Source organism: Rousettus aegyptiacus, unplaced genomic scaffold (assembly GCF_014176215.1).
Source record: "Rousettus aegyptiacus isolate mRouAeg1 unplaced genomic scaffold, mRouAeg1.p scaffold_m13_p_5, whole genome shotgun sequence".
Classification (NCBI taxonomy): Eukaryota; Metazoa; Chordata; class Mammalia; order Chiroptera; family Pteropodidae; genus Rousettus; species Rousettus aegyptiacus.
Window position 1 is genome coordinate 15,360,401 of NW_023416308.1, and position 20,530 is coordinate 15,380,930.

Sequence of the window (20,530 nt, forward strand, 5' to 3'; positions counted from 1 at the left end):
GAAGACCCTGAGGAAAAAACCAAAGCCTGGGCTCCGCAGATTCCCTCCCCTCGCCAACCTGTGGACCCTCCTCGCACTCTGCTCCAGGTGTGCAGGCCCAGGGCACCATGACTCAAGTGACAAGGGCACCGTGGTGGCCCGCTGAACGCCCAGCAAGAAACTGACTACGGGAATGATGCAGAAACTGTGTGACCTACTGCTGTGTGATTTGACTACCTGCTGATAGGACGACAGGATTGACGGACAGGCTGGCTGACGTGATTGACTGACAGTTTGGTTGTACTAGCTGACAGGGTGGCTGACGGGATGGACAAGCTGACTGGATTGACTGACAGGGTTGGCTGTACTGACGTTGGCTGGCTAGAGTGACTGGCGGGTTGGCTGCTGCTGGTACTGCCGCGGGCTGCCAGCCTCTCCGCCTCCCGCTCACTTCACGCCCACTCACCGAGCCGCCTGTCGCATCACGAACACGCTTCCGAACCAAAGCGCTCGAAACTGGACGACAGAGGCTCCTGCGAGGCCGACGGCGCCACCTAGTGGCGGCGCCTGGAAACCGGGGCCAGGGGCGGAGCCGTGGTACTGGGCAAGGGATGGGGCTAGAGCGAGGGTGGGGCGGGGTCTACGGAGCCGGCTGGGCTTGGTGGGCGTGGCCAGGTGCGGAGTCGGGAGCCGCGAGCGAAGGGGCGGAGCGGGGAAGGAAGGCTTGGGCGGGGCTCTCCAGTACCCTCCTTTCCCAACTTCGCCCCTCTTTCCCGCCTCCTTTGTTTGCCCCCTCGGCCTCCGCCTGCTCTCCAGTCGGAGTGAGTGGCTCCTCTCAGGAGCTCGAGCCGCACTGCGGACCTGTCCAGTGAACTGATGGGGTGAGAAAAGTTCCCGCTTCCCCTTAGACTTCCTGCCAGCCTGGCAGCCCGACGGCTCCAAGATCCGGATGGAGCGAGAGACAGAGGAACCCTTCGGGGGCTAAGTCGGTGACAGAGCACGGCAGGGATGGGAAGCCCACCACCTCGGAACCCCAGAAATACTTGATGACTCTGCAGAGGTCTGGGGGGCCTGAATGAGCAGGTAGGGACAAGAGCCGGTTGAATTTGCATTGGAATTTGTTTCTCAGCCCAGAATTGCCCCTCACACTACATGCTCTTTGCTCCCCGCCCCCACACACCTGGACCTCAGCTGCTCACCTGCTAACTTACCTGCCTTCCAGAGGACCAGTCTGGAGCGTGGCGAACACTGGCGCGCCCTCTAGGTGGCAGCAAAGGCCCAAGAAAGTGGTCCCAGAATGGACCCTCCCTTCCGCCCTAAAGCCAGAAAGGCCGGAAACGATGGAGCCACGTCAAAAAGTAGAGAACTGAGGTCCAGAGCAGGAACACGCAGTGATTTGAACACTGACTTTCTGCCGCAGGAAAAGAGGAGACAAGGCAGAGAGAGAAGAGTCTAACAGGGAGAGACCATAGGAAGTGACGATTCAGAGCACAGATTGACTCAGACCTGCCTTCCAGACCGTGTGACAGTGGGAGTCTCCTCACCCCTCTGAGGCTCAGTCTCCTTACCCTTAGAAGGGCACCTACTTCTTTTTTGTTTTGAAGATGTTTTTAGGATTAGCTGAGATGCTGCATGGAAATCACTTAGTACAATGCCTGGCATGTAGCAAGTGCTCTCAGTAAATAGCCACTTTAATAAATGTAAAGCAACGTTCCACAGGCCACCAAAACCACGTCTGGCTGCTTTGTGAGTGTGATGGTCTCTTGTCAAGTTGGCAAAGTTACAGTCCCCAGTTATTCAATCAAACACTAATCTAGATATTGCTGGTGATGGTATTTTGTAGATGTAATTAGTCTGTTTTTAATTGACTTTAAGGGAGATTATCCTAGATAATCTGGGTAGGCCTTAAGATCAGAGGTGAGGTTTCCCTGAGGAAGAAGAAATTCTGCCTGTGGACAGCAGTTCTGGCCCTTGGTAAGAGTTCCAGCCTGCCCCTGATGATTTCGGACTTGCCTAGCCAACCCCACAATCACAAGTCAACTCCTTGGGAGAAAAAAAAAAAAAAAAAAAAAACCCTCAATGTGCATCTCCTACTGGTACTCTGGTTGAACCCTGACAAATACTTAGAGGATGTGAGGTGTGTGTGTGAGAGTGTGCATGCATGTGCTGGAATCCCAGGGCCCAGTCCTTGTGCTTGTGCACTCCTTTTTAAGCTCAGGATGATTTATGCCTTTCAGGATCCTGTAGTACAGGTTATTGCAAAAATTATAGCAAAACCATGATTGAGGGTAGGGCTGAGAGTAGAGCTAGGAGGTAGACGGGGGCAGAGGGCCCAGGTGCAGGCCTCTTAGTACCTTCCACCACCCCTGCCCCGAGGTTTAGGCCTCACAGAAGCAACCTGCTTATTTCCAGGCTTCCTCTACAGTCCCTTTTTCGCAAGGGAGGCCAGGCTCATCCTCCCCTTGCAGCAAGTGTAGGATTAGGAATGAGGGGTACATACCATGCTGCCTCCCCAGGAGCCAGCTGGTGAGGAGGAGGCTTCTCCTTCAGCAACCAGCCGGTCCACATGTCCCTGTACCCTGCCTCTCCCGCCCCCATCCCACAGGCTATGTGTGTGTCATTTGCACACCTACACCTCCTGCCCTCCTGCCTTAATTCTAACAGTCTTTAACATTCATTGATCACAGTCTGCATTGGAGCACCATGCCAAGCACTTTACTCATCTCGTTTCACCTTATCACAAACCTATGGGGCAGAAGCTAATATTATCATTATCCCCATTGTACAGAGGAAGAAGCTGAGGTGCAGTGGCATGTTCTCAGCCCCCCACCTGTTCTTCCTCTTGCTAAGACCAGCTGGGACAGAACCTTAAAAGTCAGCAGAGAACAGCTGTGGTGTGGAGAAAGTGGCTTTGATGGGGCTGAAGGTCGTATCACTCCTCAGCCCCTCTGTTTGGACCTTACAAATGGTGATGATGAAGGTCAAGGAGGTGGCCGGCCTGAAAGCACCAGGCTTCCCTTCCCTTCCCTCTTTTCACCAGGAAACTGGAGAGGCTGGTAAAGTGTGGTCTAGTGGAAAGAGGGTGGGCTCAGGAGTCAGCAAGCCCATGCCTGAGGCCCGGTGTAGCTACTTGCAAACTTTAAGGCCTCTGGCAAGTTCTAGAACCTTTCTGAGCCTATGTTTCCTCATCTGTTACACGGGCCAGTGAGGAGCTCCCTCACAGGACTCCTGTGGGGACAGGAACGCAGTTGGCATGTATTGGTACTGAGGGCTCATGCCTGCTACCTGTTGTCTCCGCTTTTATTAGGGGGTTGGCAAAAGTGAAGGCCCATGTTTTAAACACAAGAGATCGTCATTATTACTGCTCAATAGACATAGTCCCCCACCCTCTAAAACAAAACAAAGTCCCCCACCTCCCAGAACAAAGCATTTAAGGAGGCACTCCTTCAAAAGGCCATCTCCGAGAGTGCACGCCTCCTTAAATGTTGCATTTCGGGCACCTCTCTTGCCTCCCTTAGTCCCAGCCCTGCTCTGCTTCCTCATCTGAGAGAATAGCAGTCACTCCTCTACCCCAAGTCGTTCATGTCATCCCCAGTGTCATCCTGAGTCCTTCCTTACCCTTACCCCATATCTAGTCCCTCAGCAAATCCTGTCAGCGCCACCTCCTAAATATATCCACCATGTCCCTCCATCTCATTGCCACCACCCAAGTCCCCACCACCTAATCTCTCTCCTGACAAACTGCGCTCCCACTCTGCCACACGCTACAGCCAGGACAATTTTTTTAAAAAATACAAACAGAATCATGTCTCCCGCTGCTCAAAACATTCCCATGGCGCTTCCCAGTGCTCTGGCCTCCGATGCCCTGTGAGACTCAGACCTTGCCGCCCTTTCTACCCTCATTCACACCTGGGTTTCTCCTGCTCTCTACTTGGCCTCATTTTGGCTCCCAGTACTCTCTGCATACTCCCTTGGCAAATGCTGTTCCCTCTGTCAAAACAGTCTTCTTCCCCTACTCCACCCCACTCCCTTTAGTTAACTCCTCTCCTACCCAGAGTGCTTCTGGTATCTTTGTTGAACAAAGCCCCTAGCATTCCGTGCCTTCCCTTCCAAGCACTTGACACAGTCTGTCCCTCAGTATTCATTGGGTAACTGCAGAATTACCCTTGGCCCCTCCATACACAACTGTGAGCTCCATTAGGACAGAGACCCAGGCAGATTTTGCTTACTGTGGTATCCTGGTGCCCACACATAGAAGAGTTGAATCCACACTTATTGGATGAGTCATAGGTGAGGGAGCAAGGCCAGGCACTTATCCAATTTTGGGTGGAGCCCTCGTGTCCTGGGTTGCTTGGAGAGGCCCAGTTTTCACCTGTTGTCCCAGTGTAATAATAATGTGCCCTGGTTTACTCTCAAGTGTCCTAGTTTGGTGACATATGGTCAGCCTAGTTATTGGAAAGGAGAAGGGGTTCGCCCTAGAGCTTCTCATTCCCAGCCCCACGTTGGTTTTCCATTTTTCCCCCTACAAGCCCAAAGCTCTTCCTTCTTGCTCCTGAGATCTTTTTCTTTTTAACATTCCCTCTACATTGCCCCTAACCACAGAAATAAATAAAATATTTTGCCCATTTCACTGCAGAACTGTCCTCCTGGAGGGTTGCCATGGTGATCGAATGATGTCACTGCCCTGGAAACGGTTGCCTAGGAGATGGGTGATATCACTTCCAGGAGATGGTTGCCATGGTAACCATCTCGGTGGAACTACAGAGAGTGGCCAGGAAAGTGAAGGGGGGTGGGGGGCGGATGCAGAAGGGACAAATGCGAAGGGCGGAAGGAAAAGGGGGGAGTGCAGGAAAAAAGGCCAGGAAGAGGATGGGGACCATCCCAGAACAGTTGAAAAAAAACACAGAATATCAGAAATCGAGAGGTGCCCAGCGACCCCCCCAAAAGCACCTCCCTCCTTTTTAGAGGCTGCTGAGAGGCCAGGACTTTCTCAAGGTCACACCACCAGTTTCCAAGTGTCATCAGAACCAAGCCCAAGGCCTCATGACCCTCAGCTTCTCATATGGCTCACCAGCAGATTTGGGGGCAGGGGGGAATAAAGGATTCCTTTTTGATCATTTCTTTTAAACAAATTCTGGCCGCTAGTCAATCAATTATTCTTAAATTCAACGAATTTTTATTGTGAGCTCTGTGCTAAGCTCTGGAAAAGAACCTAAATGACATTTTTATAGTTACTTTTTTATTTTATATATTTATTGCAGCTCCCCCACTGGAGTGTTAGCCCCACGAGGACAGTAAACTCACCAAAGTATCCCCAAGCACCTACCCATGTCTACCATATAATAGGAGCTCAGGTTGTTTGTCAAATGGGTGAAGACTAAGTGGTAAATGCCATTGTGTGGTACAGACCCGCAGTACAGGAGCCCAGAGAGGGGCTCACAGTAGCCGGCAGGGAGAAGGTGGGATTTCATAGTTAGGATTTGAATAGACCCCCAGAAGAAAGCCATTCCAGAGGGAAAAATAATGGCTTGAGCCAAAGTGAGAGAGTAGGCTTGAACAAGTTGGGTTCAACTGGAGAGATTTCAACTGGCAGTGCTTAGGTCCACCTCTCGAGTTAGACTGCTGTAGCTGTCGCGTCTAACTTCTGGTAGAAAGAGAGCCAAGGATTAAGAGGAAGAAATACACGAAGGTCCATGTCCTGGATATGCCTGGGGGTAGGAGTAGGGGCAGCAAAAAAGACTGATCTGGTTGATGAGGCAGACGTGAAGGAGAAGGTAACCGAGAGAAGTCGGGCTGGTGAGGAAAGAAGAGGTCCCATCACTGATGACCTGCAACGTTAGGCTTCCAGCCTCTGCCCGAATGCAACATGTTCATGGAAATAAGGACCTTGGAGCCCTGCAGAGACATGCTCTGCCACTTCCCAGCTGTGAGACCAAGCCTCTCAATTGGAGCTAACCTTCCTCACAGATTGTTAGCTTTGAATTTTAAAGTGTATGTAAAGCCTCGCTTTGCAGGGTAACTGTTAAAGTACCCACAAAAGGCGGTCAGCAAATGTTATTTCCCCTCCCCTTCCTGGTACAGTCCTTGCCCTTCAGAATGGCATGGGAGTTGTACTTCGGGAAAATGAACTTGACAGTGGATTCCTTCATTCTGTAGCTAATCCAACCTTTTGAAGCCCTTGTTTTGCTAGGCACCGTAGGGGCCTGTGGTCCAGTGGAGATGTGCACATCAACTTAGAAATAACAATACAAGGACTGACCCAAAGTCACCCAGCCAGCAGGTGGCTTCCAGCCAGATCAGAGGTTTCATAAGAGACAGCATTTCATTAGGCTTTGAAGGATTTGATTTGGGAGACTGTCCTATAGGTTGGAGAAAAAAGGATAGAGATTAGATGGGCAGAGAGGGCCTAGCTATTGTTACAACTTTTCTAGGACTCCTTTTTTCCAGGTGGGGATCAAAAAACCCATGATGCAGTGGAAAGAGCCTTGAATTGGGACAGCCCGTTTTGATCTCAGCGTTACCTCTTACTAGCTATGTACCTCATCCCACCCAATACCTGATGTCCTTATCTGTTAGAAAGGTTATCATTCCTACCTTCCAGGGTTGCTGTAAAGATTCAGACCATGCACCTAAAGTGCCCAGAACACGGTGGGTATTTGAAATGGTTTTCATTAGCCTAACAACTGGATTTTATAATGGAAGATGTGTTAGTTCCCACCCAGTAGTGAATCAGTGTTTGTGCTTGGTGTTTGTGCTTGCCGGATAGTTGGAGCATCTGTGGAGAAGAAGGGAGGACTCTCAGTCTGAATGGCAGACAGCCCGAGGGGCTTGTAAGAGGAGGGTGTGCTGGGCCTGACAGTTGGAACTAGTTTAAAGAGCCAACAGGCATCCCGGGATCCCATGTCCCAAGTGATTTAAGACAGCCAAGTATTTACTTGACAATAGCTCCATTATCAAGAATCCTACCAACCCTTTCCTCCAAAAAATGCACTTTTGAGCAGGGTGTGAGGATTTACTGAAAATCTGAAGCAATAACCCCAATAAATTTAAACATCCCTTTCCAAGTATAATTCCTTCAACTCTAGGTGAAAAACATTAAAAGCACTGAAAGTGTCCCCAGCACGGGATGTGTCTGTCCCGTATGTTTGTTTTTTTCATCTCAATCCCAAGAGTGTGGCACAGTGAAAAGAACCAAGAACAAGGATTTAGGGGAACTGAATGTTAGTCTAGGTTATATCACTGTCTTTGCAGTGTTAATCTGGAAAAGCCATTTTATTTCTCTAGACTTCAGTTTCCCCTGCAGTAAATCTGAGACGACCCCATTTTATTCCATAAATTTTATCTTGTCAAGTTTTAAAACATAAGAGCGTACAGAACTGGAAGTAAATCATTGAGATCATGCGTAGAAGCCTCCCAGGTTTATGCAACATGTAATTTATAGCTCCCTCTTACATCCAGAGAACGCTATTTATCACGCATTGTACCCATACTTCCCTACACCCCTCCCCAGACCAGAGGATGTCATGGCTTACACACACTGAATACTTTGAGTTGAATTAAAACTTATATTCCAAATCCTACACTTGCAAAACGAGGGCCCTGAGCCTCAAAGGTTGTGTGGCTTGTCAAGGTTGCCTGGAACCTTGGCAGCCTGGCACTGCTCAAGTCCAAGAGAGCAGTCAGAACTCTGAATTAGAAGTCTTGGGCAGAGGCCATCCTGTGGCTTTCAAGCTGCATGAATTCCAGAGGTCCACAACTCTTGTTCCTCAGCTTCCTTATCTATACTGTGGGGACAAAACCTTTCACAAGACAGTTGTAAATTGAGTATGTGCTTTCCCTAAAGCCCTTCCTGTGAAGGGCATTTCAGATAAGTTTTAATGTCTACATATATTTATCAAAGCCAAGTGTTGGCCACATAAAGCTTGTAGCTTTAAAATACCTGACCTACTAACTGAAAGGAAAATCACTAACCATTTTGGCAATCAGGTCAACTTGAAACAGGCTCCCTAAGGAGTATTGAGCACATGGGCCATACCTCTACTTCAGAATGAGAAAATAGGTTAAACTACCATGCTTGAAAGTTCTGTGCTCCACCATAATATGAGATCAAGGACAGAAATTGGGTCATGGCCATTCTCACCAGGCTAGTGTCAAGCTTTAGTCAAGAACAAGGTGTTTTAAGATCTTCGTGTGACTGAACCAATCCACTTATAAAGCATGTTTGATCTTGGGCACCGCCCCCCCCCCCCCCCCGCAGAGGTGGTAAGAACTGTAGGGGGCTGGAGGCGACATGACCTGAGGAGATTCTAACTGGTGATGCTGAGCCTCAAGAAAAGCCTTGGGGTGCAGGTAGACAGGGAGTGTTTTCTTTTTGAAACACAGTTTGTTTTTCTGTATTAAAGGATACGCAAAGCTTTCTTAATAACCAGTAAAGATTATTTCAGAGATCAAAGTTGTGCCCCTAAATTAACAATTTATTACATCTAATATGGAAAGAATATTAAGAAAATTTGAGGACGCGTGTAAGCTCGGTATTTACCTTGAGTGTTAAATATCAACCAATACTCCAGTAGAGTGGAGCAAGCAACACCCTCCCAAGTTAAACAGACCTGACCTTTCATTTTGATCCACTTGGCTACTGTATAAGCACGTTATCAGAAGAGTGGATAAGAGAGGCTATGCTGGCTGGGTTCACAGAAAAATATTTAAATTTCATGAGTCTATTGTAATGGAATCAGAGGGCAAGAAAACTTACTTTAACATACATCAATGTTTGAGACTCAAACCAGTATTTAAAATGGTGACATGTTATATAGTCCATTGAGAGAGGGGGAAAAATGAAGACCATACACGTAGAGATAATATCCCCAAAGCAGCATTTATTTACCCACTGAATTCCAAAACATTTAATTTAGAAGTCTGGCATTTCATAATCACCCATCTTGATTGATATGGGCTGATACACATGGTGCTGTCAGAATACACAAGGACAATAGCCAAAGAGTTACAAAAAATAAATCCATGATTCTTAAAACAATTGCAACCAAAAAAAAAAAAGTTACAGGTATCAAAACTTTAGATGCATTGCACTGAAAAGATTTGGGCACATCATAATTTAAAGAGGCAAAACAAGGTGCTACTGAAACCTCACTTTAAACAGTTTATTATAAAGCTGATGGAAAGGAGCAAGTGGTCTCTTTGTATCAGCTTCCCCTAACAGTTTTCCATTAGCTGAAGAAAGAGGTGGGAGGGGTGAATTCATTTTTGCATGCACGAGATGTACTGCTTAACAAAACACTATCAGCTCATTTTAAATGGATCAGTTAAATATCATTGTAGCCTGTTTTGGCTAATTCTTTCTAAACTCTGCCATTGCTTTTGCCTGGATTTCACATAGATCAACAGGCATGGTAAGATGCCTCATTCAGAACACACTTGTCTGCACAATTCGTAAAGGGAGCTCCTGTGGGCTCAAAGCAACTATCGATCCAGCAATGCCCATGAAGATATATCTGAAACTGCTTCCCAGGGGGCAGGAGAGCAGATCTGAGTAGCTGTGCTGCCAATACAGATAGGTTTAGCACTAGGTATTTAGTGATTGTGGCAAGGAAGAATTGGTGATGATAGGGGTGGTGGGTGAAGGAAGGACCAGGGACCCAAAGGCTCTTCAGTTGCCTTCTCCTGCTTCCTCATCCTGCTGGTCGCTCGTCCAGAGGGTAAGGTTGTCTCGCAGTAACTGCATGATGAGCGTGGAGTCCTTATAGGAATCCTCATTTAGTGTGTCCAGCTCGGCTATGGCATCATCGAAGGCTTGTTTGGCTAAGAGGCAGGCCTGCTCAGGTGCATTCTGGATCTCGTAGTAGAACACGGAGAAGTTGAGGGCCAGGCCCAGACGGATGGGGTGCGTTGGCTGCATGTGCTCTTTGCTAATTTCAAAGGCTTCCTTGTAGGCCGCCTCAGAAGCTTCGACCACACTGTTTTTCTTCTCCCCAGAAGCTACCTCTGCCAAGTAGCGGTAGTAATCACCTTTCATTTTCAGATAAAATACCTTGCTCTCGTACTGGAAATCGTTGCAGTTCTTAATGAGGAACTTGTCGAGCAGAGCCAGGACATCGTTGCACACTGTTTCCAGCTCCTTCTCAATCTTCTCCCGATAAGCTTTAACCTTCTCCAACTTCTTTTCATTTCCATCAGCCATGGTTTTCTGCTCAATGCTGCTGATGACCCTCCAGGAAGACCGCCTGGCACCAACCACATTCTTATAGGCAACAGAGAGAAGGTTTCGATCTTCGTTGGAGAGAGGTTCATTCAGCTCTGTCACCTGCAAAATCCCAGAAAGATAAAATACTGAGTTCCAAGTTCAAAAATCCTGAAAAGAAATCTGCCCTTGAACCTAATCGACACTCCTCAGAAGCGGGATTATGGACAAGCCGCCCTGGAGAAAAACCAATCGGATGTCGCTTCTATTTGAAAGAAGACTGTAGTCTACCAGAAGACATTCAAAATATTAACTGATAAGGGCTTTGAACAATTTAGAATTCAGGCCTTGTAAGATGCTGCCTTCATCTGGGTAGGGGTATGGGGACAGAGGTAATCATAGAAAGATGAGGTGATGGTACATAATGGTGGGTTAAAAAGCCCCAGGGTTCAGGTATTCTGCAAAAGATAGTCAACAATAAGGTCATACGATTCCTTTGTCAAATGTTAAAAAATTACAGACTAGAAGTTTGTTCCAGATTCTACTTTCAGCTTTATATTCTAAAAAGAACCAATCACACTCCCCTCAAATACCTATTAACAGAAAAGAACTTCATAAGTGAGATCAAAGACTACACAGATCTAGTGGCCAGGCCAGAGTTTCAGCCTGTGTGGTTACACATGGACCCCCACTGGTCCACCAGCCCTCCCCAAGCCAAAACGGATACATTAGTGACAATAAAGTGCCCCCGGCCTCTGCTGAAAGGGAGCATAGCTACTCAGCAGCAAGCTTTATTCTGACCTAGCAGACTGCCAATTATTTTAACTGGCAATGTTAAAGTTCACAAGTTAGTTCTCCATGATGCTACCTCAAAGTGAGCCAGAAATGTACTTTGCTGTGCTGACCTATGTCCCCCAAGGTTACAATGAAGTCCTAAGCTCTAGTACCTGGTTATGAGACCTTATTTGGACATAGGGCTTCTGTAGATGTAATCAAGTTAAATGAAGTCACCCTGCATTAGGGTGGATCCTAAACCCAATGACTGCTGCCCTTATAAGGAGATTTGGAGACACCTAGACACACACAAAGGGAGAACACCATGGGATGGAGGCAGAGACCGAAGTGGAGTGTCTACAAGCCAAGGAAAGCTCAGGATTACCAGGAGCCAGCAAAGCTAGGAGAGAAGGAAAGATGTGTCTCCAGAGCCTTCACAGAACAGCCTTGCCAGCATCTTGATCTTAAGATTTCTAGTCTTCCAAATTGTGATAAAACAAATTTCTGTTGTTCTAAACCACCCAGTTTGTGGTGCTTTTATGGGCAGCCCTAGGAAACTAATACAGACTTTCAATCAGAAAACCTTGGTCTGGACCCCAGCAAAGCCAATGACCTGCTAAACTGGCCTGTTATCATCTATAAAGTCGGGGGATTCTTTAATTATATGACCTACTGGTAAAGGTCTTTAGTTTAAAAAAAAAAAAAAAAAGCACTTAGAAATTCATAAAACACTCAACAAAAAAAGGAATTACTATAAATCCAACTATGGACAGAAACTCCTCCAATGAAGGGAGAAAAGTCAAGTTTAATGGAGAAAGTTAAGAGCATAATAGACATGTCTAACATGAATTGAGAAGACTGAGCAATGGCGAATCTAAATTTTAAAAATAAAAATTTGAAAAATTAGGAGTTCAAGAACATAATCATTATGCGTGAAATTAGGAAATTGCCAAGTTCTTAAAAAGTGAAACAAGCAATTGTCTACCACCACCCAACGCAATAAACCCCAGATAAAAATACTAGCTCCCTCTTCTCATTTGCCCCATTTCCCTGTCCACAATCCTCCAACTCTTTTGCTGCACATCCTTAGCCCTAGACTGTCTCTCCTCCTTTTTCTACTCAATCAGTCCAACCCCAATTCTTTCTTCAGTGTAGTCTTTGGCTACAAACTGCTTCCTCCTGCCCCGGTCCCCAGGGGGACTGCCTGTGAGCCGGGTTCCTTGTCCGCCAGCCACAGACACAAGTGGTCTCACCCGATCCACATCTGTGGTCTGCCAATCTTCTCTCTCCTAACCCAAGACCTATGTTATTCTCATCCAGTTAAAGACATATAACCCCAGTATTTTTCTCTTCCAGTGAGTCTCTTTAAACACTCATTTGTTTAGTGGCAATAGTCTTTGTAGATATTTGATATTTGGGCTTTTAAGAAATCAATCTTTATAAATCAAAATTGTATCCCAAATACTGACAAGTCTCAATGCTTAATTCCTCTAGAATGACTCACTTTTCTAAGGCATTAGTCAATAAGACAAAACATGAAACAAGAACAAAATTTGAAGAGCCCCTGAGATCTTGCATTAAGTAAATATGACTAAGGTCACTTGACATTAAAATGTAAATGTATCTATAAGGAGCCACCATATACTTACTTCATCCTGTGACTAAGCTGCTTGTGTTGTTAGACTGTTGCAAAGATACACCACGCTAACCCCCCATAACACATCATTAAAAATGAGTGTATATCTGAAATCCACGTACACATCACACAGGATGTTTGTGTACCAGGGGCAGTATCATAACTTGAAAAAAAAATTTAAAAAAAAGAAAAAAAAAACCCTAAGACATCTGGAGTTCAGCATGAGCTAGCTGTGTGATCTTGTATAAATCACCATCTTTCTGGGCATCAAAAAATGAGGGCAATCAGACCAAATGATCTTCAAGGACTTTTTCAGCTCCAAAACTCTTGGATTCTATTTTTCCTGAGCAACAATGAAAGGTGTGGTTAAGGCATGAAATTGATTCTATTAACAAATTAAATTTGGGTTTATCTGTGGGTTTCAGGAATTCACGTAGCATATCCCTTTCTCCATTAGGAATAAATTGCCCAAAAAGGCTGCCGGGCAACACTGTGACACCTCCACAAGAAACACCACTTCCTAGGAGTATTCATGTTTATGTAACAATCATCTGGTTGCCTGCCAGTCTGAATGAATCACTATCAGCATCAGCTGAGGGTGACTAACATTACTAAGCAAGCATTGTTCTTAGAAGCCCAGCCAGGGCCTAACTAGGAAATAACTGGATATGCTTAAATATAGTATTTTTTAACTATCTTGGGTTACAATTCAGTTAACAAAGGGAAATTATGGAACGAAGATAGTTTTATTACTTGATCGAATACCTGAAAAACACTGGGAGTTCTCCCAGATTGGAAAAATATAGACTGAAGGGAAATCAAATGGCCTATTAAAACAAAAAAGATTTACAGCGAGGGTTGACTGGTGATACTTACTGTGAACAACCTTCATTAACATCAGCACCAGTTCCCAACACTTCAAATTCCAAAATACTGGAGCCAGGAGGTCTAAAGAAAAGTTTGGTCCTACACTAAGAGAAGCAGACACTGGGAGGCAATGAAGTGCAATGAAAAGGAAAGCACTAATTACTAGTCTGAACCAGCGACACTAGACAAACCAGCAAGGTGATCATGTGAAGATTCTATGGAGATGATTTACTGCATCTCTACAATCATAAGTTTCCAGGTGGTTTCGAATTAGGAGCATGAAGCAAAGACAAGACACAGAATCTTCAACTGAAGAAACCTAGACAATAGTTCTCAATCTTCTTTCTACTCCAATGCTAGTTGCAATGTTCTCATTCCCAACTCCAACCCCCATCAGCTGCCCTCATGCAGCCATTCCAGGCTCTAAGTCTTCCAGAGGCAGCACCATCTGTAAGGGGCTCCCCCTACCTTTGCTCACAGCCTCTCTGTCTTCTTGTTCTCCTGCCTATCTCCTCACCTAATTTAATCCTACTTACACTCTTCCTGAAAACCTTATATTGACGGACCCTTCTTCCCTCCATTTTCTTTAAGGACTGGGCTCCCTGTCAGCCATTCGACTGGTGTCCTTACCACGCGGTTATCTGGCTACACCAACTCCCAACCCCAGGGCATTCATTTCACCCGTTTTCTCTGCTTCAACGCTACACAACATTACTAAAAGTCACGAACACCCTAGTCTACTACGACTTCATTTATCTTCCTATGACACCATTTGCTTACTCAAAAATCCCTAAGGGCCTCCCTCCCACTAACTCACAAGGCAAAAAACTATGCGTATGTGAGTAAAAATAGATCCACTGCCAAAAATAGCACAGGGACTATTTGGGAAAACTTAAAGTGCTTAATCTGGGAAACATCCAGCCTCAAAAAGTAATACTGAGCAAACAAAAATGCCACCCCTGAGCTGCCAGGCCACAGCTGGGGTTGTTACTTCCTCCTGATAAGCGCTACCATCCCATCTTTTAGAGTTACCCATACACTACTGACAAGCTTGGTTTTGATATTAGAGTTTACAAGAGAAGAAAATGATTCTCGTTAACAATCAGGAAAACATAACCACATCATAAAATCTTTAAGCTTCTTTGGCTGAACCCTGTACATACCTTAAAATTTTTTTCAAAACTGAGCTAGAGGGATGAAAGCTTTTTTGGCTGACTCTTTCTCGAGTCAAAGCCCTGAAAGTATGGATTCTGCCTGGTCCTAAACCGGCAGAGCACCCAGTATCAGTCGCCACTTGCCCAGGCCTGGAAAGACCACACCCTGTCTTCACCGAGGTGAGGCTGCTGCAAGTTCAGAGTAGCTGACTGAGTTCAGGAAGTTAATATACACTCAAAGCTTAATAGTAGGAAGAAGAAAAAAAAAAAAAACCCAGCTACCCTTGTATTGTTGAGACTCTTTGTATCTCGCTCTTGACATAACTGAACATTTTTGTAGGCACTGGCAGGATTAAATACAGCCCCATTTGAATGGCATTACTGCTCTCTGGAGGCACCAGGCCCAAAGGCTTCGGAAGCTATGTCAGGTTCTGACCCAGGGATGTGCCAACACCCACCACCAAAGAAGAGAGTGCCGTGGCTGTGAGGAAGAGGGGCAGAAGACACGTGGCCTCGATTTGGACACTATCAGTTTTACCAACCTAGAGAATGAAATTCTGCAGCCTATGGCTTATAAAATATACTAAAGGCAATATTGACAAACTGGTGCCAAGGATATCAGGTTCTTAAAATAACGCAAGTACACTTTGACATAGTCCTGCATTTTAATTCATAGCAGGAACTCAAAGTCCATTAATATTTTGCTTCATAGCCTAAAAAAAATCTGGTCTTCAAGAGAACAAGTAAAATCCAGATGTGTGACTTTGCCTTTTATACTCCTCTGCTACAGCTAAGATCCCTAAGTAGTAGATTGTTTTTAATCAAACCTGGTAAAAATAACTTATCTAATAGATAGAACTTATGTATTCAGTAAACCCACTGGTGTAAAAGGATTGGATTTGAATCATCCATGACAATGGCTAATATATCAGAATATATATTGGAAATATTATCCCTTAGTCTCATGGAACACTATCACATAGTAGTTAAAGTGAGAGCTCTAAATTGAATTCAAATCCTGGCTTTACGACTTGACCCTGAGAAAATTAAACTCTTTTAAAATCTCATTTGTAAGATGGAGTTAACAGTATCCACCCAGAGCTGTTAGAAAGAAAAAACGAGAATGTACACAACACCTACTATTTACTGAGTGCCTAGTAAGTAAAACGATAAACAAATTCCATGAGCCTGATGAATCACAGAAAACATATCTGGGGTACCCCCACCCAAACCATATTTCACTGCAGCCTACCACTAATATAAAATTCCAAAGATGAGAAAACACCATTTTTGGCTTAAGGGAATGGTGGGCTCCTGGACTGTGGGAGCTTTTCTGGGGATAATTTAGAAATCCCAAAACAAGACAGAGGTCACATCTCCCACTTCGTTGCAGCAAAGATATGTAGACTGTTCACCATTTGAAGTGCCTTTTAATTCGGACTATTGTTAAAAGAACCCAGAACCTCTTCCTTCCTGAGCCAACAGAAGACAAAGCAATAACTACATTTCAGATGACCAGTTAGTGGGGAGCACGGCTCATTCGTGTATATGTGTATGTATGTATGTGTATATGTGTGTATACATATACATATATATTTCAGACTTAATACCAATGTGGTTTGAAGGTTTCAAACCAACTGCAATTTTGGTACACCTCAAAATCATCAAGTTTTAACATCTCGCCCCAGGCTGCTCACCATGCTCTCCTTTTATATACCACCTGCTCGTTTCCCCACTCTCCTTAATCTCACAGCTGTTGGAATCAGAGCCTTTTGCCACCGGCTGGGCCAAGTGACTCTTCCTCTCCGACTTGTTTCCTTAAACTGCAGTTTTCCTTCACACACTTAAGATTTCCAGATATTCTTCATGTCCTTTAAATGCATTTCTCCTCATCCTCTGTCAACTGTGTAATTGACCGTGTATTGGTATTCTTGAGAAAGGACTGGGATTCTACAATTTTTCATGTTTCTTCCATCATACTCTATATAAAGCTACTATGTACGAGATGAGAGCATGAAGACACACTCCTTTATTTCACCTCCGAAACGTTTCTTGCCTCTTCAAATTATAGGGTGAGAAAGGGAACAGCACTTCTCAACTGATGTGAGGCAACACCATTGTTTCCCATACGCAAGATTTTTCTTAAAGCTTACCGGCACCATCCTCCAGGTGACGCTGGTAGCATAAGAAACATCAATCATTACAGGCAGGCAACATTATTAAGTGGCCACTTACATTATAAAGGAAAAAGAAAAGTTAGAAGAATGAAGACTGAAAACAGACTTAATAGTTAACACCAACATTACTAGGTTTTACACTTCAGAGGACCCAAAGCCGAGAGGTAAGTTTCAAGGTCACAGAGTACAGCATGAGAACATCCCCTCACTCAGGTGCACTGCTCCATCTTTCCTAAAGCAGTCTACTTACCTGCCCTGAAGAAAACCCACATAAACCCAAAGGGTTACTAGAATTCAGACTTTCCAAAAGCTCTTCTTAAGGCTTGTGATAGTAATAAAATGGAGACTGAGTCTCTCCAATAACATTAAGAATTCAACATACAAAAACATCAACAAGTAAAACGTAAACTGTTTCCCATTGACCCCTACCAAGTCCTTTTCAATAAATATACTTCATTAATTTAGATGACAAAAAAAGTTAATAAAACAGGCATATTAACAAAGTTATTTTTTAATAGGAGTTACCTTGAGGAAATGGTTTATCACAATTCTGAGATGATATGATTAGAACTTGGATTGAATGTTCAATGCCAGATGACTTGTCCAATCCATCAATCATTTCACATACAGATAGCACAGATTCACACCACACAGAGGGGTCCATTAGTTTGCAAAATGCCACCTTAAAAGTCTTAGAGAAAAACTGTGGACACAAGTAGGTAGCTGCAAGAAAACATTTTTTCAAACCTGCTTTTGAAGACTCGAAAGCCAATTTTTTTCCCTTTCCAAACTGTATTTTCTTCTGGTTACATCTCTCCATTCTTCCCTTACTTTCCATTTCAAGTTGCCTCAGGTTTCCAATAGCTCCATAATGTTCCTTCTAACCATTTTCTTTTAACCTCAATTTACCTTCCTTCAAGCCCCATCCCTGTTTTATTCCCCAAAAGGCTCCTAAAGTCCAGAGAGGCCTCAGTCGCATAATCCAGTACCAGTCACTTAAGTATGACTTGCTGTGTGGACAGAAGTGACTTTTATCTTAAGAGATTAAAGCTCAGGGCCCCTTCCAAGGAAATGAGTTCACACATTCAGTCTCGTTTCTGTAAAATTTCCAAAATTAATATATTTTACATTGGTTCTCTGAAAGAGAACCCTCAAAATTACAGACTTCAGTCCTAAAACTAGACTGTCCCTGGTTTGGATGCTAAGCTCCTATCTAATCCATGACATCATGCTATGTCACCACTGAATCAACAAATGGGCCCTGGTGGTGGTGGCAGCTTCCGAACACACCTAGTTCAAGTGTTAATAAGGACACCACAGGAAACACAACTCAAGTATGTCTCTTACCTGGATAATTCTAAATACTGACCTCCGCGACATACTTCACATGATATTAATATCAAAAGCCTTAAAAGCTTTTCAAATTATTACGAAATGTTATGGAGCCTCTGGATTTGTAAATTTTTCCTCTAAGAAATCCCTTCACAAGGCCAGCAAAAGGGCAAATAAGCTATAACCCAGGGAAGTAATTCTCGAACTTAAGCCCACTAAAATTTGCCAAGAGAGCTGATTTGCCAAAAGTGCAGGTTTCAGAGTCCCACCCCGTTTCAGAATCTTTATGTCTAAGGTGGAGCCCAGGCCCATCCTCCCAGGTCTCAGGAGTGTGTACACGGGATGAATATAGAACGCTGGTGGCCGCAGTTGTAGCTCAACCACTGTGTGACCTTGACGCAGAGAAAAGTAAGGTTCATTTAGAGAAAATGTAAAATAAGGTTGAGACAGGGAAAGTGAGCGGATAACCGGAACTCTAAGTCTCAGATACGCAGGTGGTATCTAATCCATGGCATTTGCTTGGGTGTGGCTGGCCCCGACTCTTTCGCCACTCCTTCTCCAGAAATCAAGCTGCAGAATCGATCCGTGAGGGTCTCGGGAATGCAAAGGAACACAGGTTCGTTTCGCTTAGGTGTCACGCCTCATTTTAATCTCCAGGCAGATGGGCGAGGAATCAAACCTAGGAGTGGAACCCCACGCCCGCCGCCCTCCCGCCCGCATCCACGCCTAGACTGCAGGATGGGGCGCGGGGGGGGGGGCGGTCTTCGCACACAAAGCCAGACCCCGGGGCATGGGAAAATGGGACAAGTATGACTGTGGCGAGCACAGCAAAATGGATCGTAATCTCACAGACTTCGGAAGGTCGAGGCAACGAAAACCAGGAGACAGGGCGCCACTCACTAGGTGATTCTCTATTACAAGTCAAGGTGTAGAGGAAGGCGAGGCGGGTGAGCCCCCAAGTCTGGAAGAACGCTCTAGGAGGAGAAATGTGGCTGCCTCGCGTTTCCTCGGGCACCCCCCTCCCCTGACGCAGGGCTCCGAGCTTGGAAGCTGCGACCCCCGCCCGCAGGGGGACACCGTTACCGCCCATCCCTGCAGGGCTGCAGGAGCGACCCCGAGCAGCTCTTTCCCCAGAGACCCCACCCGAGCCCGGCTGCAGGAAATGGCGGGGAGCCCGGCGGGCGCGGGAAGCGCGAGCTGGCGACCGCGCCCAGCCGAGTCGTGGGGTCGCCCGGGGTCGCCCCGGGCCGGGAGGGAAACGCCGCCCGGCCGCCTATCCCTCCCCCACGGTGGACTCCCCGGCCGGCCGCCCGGGCTCCCGGCGCGCTCACCGCCTTCATGGCAGAGGCCATGTCGTCGTAGCGCTCCGCCTGCTCGGCCAGCCGCGCCCGCTGCAGCAGCTGCTCCCGGTCGCCCATGTCGCTCGTGGCTCGGCTTCGCCTAGCGCCCTACACCGCTCGCTCGCTCGCCCGCCTGCCCGCCCTCGGGTCGCCGCGGAGGCCGCCGCCGCGCACGCGCACTGGCTCGCCGGCCGGCCGGAGGCTCAGGCTGCAGGCAGCGCCGCCGCTCGCGCCCTCTCTCTGGCTCGCCCCGCACGCTGTGGCTGGCGCCGCGGACGCGGCGGAGGGAGGAGAGGCTGCCGCGTGGGGGGGATGGGAGGACGGGAGGACGCCTGCGCAATGGGAGCGGCGGGGCCCGGCGGCGGGAGTGGGAGGGGGGAAGGGCGGGTCAGCCCTAACGGTCTATTTCAAGGTGACGTCACCTACTATAAATAGCTGCCGCCGCTGCCCCGCCCCAGAACCGCGCAGGCGCCCTGCGGGTGCTGCATTTTACCTCCGCATAGGTAGAGGTGGGAGACGGGAGATCTCGGTGGGTACCTCGGGCCAGAGGAGGGGGCGCAGGGATGGCGGCTGCGCAGGCAGCGCATGAGCACAGACCCACCCTGCAAAGTGCCTCAGAATCCAAGTTAGAGGTCTGGCTTGAGAAGGGCCCCAAAAGCAAATAAACCTAGTGCTTGGATAATCCCGGAGGCCGCCTGCCCAGAGGGGCGGGTCGAACCCGCCCCGCCATTTCGCCCGCCCCGACCCCTCTTTCCCCCGCCTCGGCCGATGGGCTCCACTGGGCCCACACCCTGCACTGGGCAAGATTCGGCCCGGCCTTGGGAGACAGCCCTCCTTCGCCCCTCCCTTGCCCCCCCACCCCCGCCCGCGCGCACACACGCACATACATTCGCTCACCGCCCCACCCTGATAAGTGGCCTTGGGCACACTGAACCTTCCTCAAGAGGAGGGACTGGGTGGCCCGGCTGGAACTAGTAACCTTTATGACACACCTACTAGGAGCGGACCCAGTGCTATCTATGCCTTTTACAGGTATAATCCTAATTAATCCTCACAACCCACCCAGCAGGTGG

General features: G+C 46.8%; 1 protein-coding gene and 1 long non-coding RNA gene across 3 annotated transcripts; one reads left to right on the forward strand and one right to left on the reverse strand.

Moving 5' to 3' along the window:
* The first annotated feature begins 696 nt into the window (after positions 1–696).
* LOC118602999 lies at positions 697–2,048 on the forward strand. 2 transcript variants are annotated; one of them, XR_004951074.1, is made up of 2 exons: positions 697–1,062; positions 1,202–2,048. It is a non-coding gene; the product is annotated as an uncharacterized LOC118602999 (long non-coding RNA). The 2 variants fall into 2 exon arrangements; XR_004951073.1 differs by having other exon boundaries at positions 1,400–2,048.
* A 6,790-nt stretch (positions 2,049–8,838) lies between these two features.
* YWHAH (tyrosine 3-monooxygenase/tryptophan 5-monooxygenase activation protein eta) lies at positions 8,839–19,722 on the reverse strand. The gene is made up of 2 exons (XM_016129556.2): positions 19,449–19,722; positions 8,839–10,300 (listed from the first exon to the last, which is right to left on the reverse strand). Exons 1-2 carry the CDS (start codon positions 19,533–19,535, stop codon positions 9,647–9,649), a joined length of 741 nt encoding a protein of 246 aa, XP_015985042.1. The 5' UTR covers positions 19,536–19,722; the 3' UTR covers positions 8,839–9,646.
* Between the last annotated feature and the right edge of the window lie 808 nt (positions 19,723–20,530).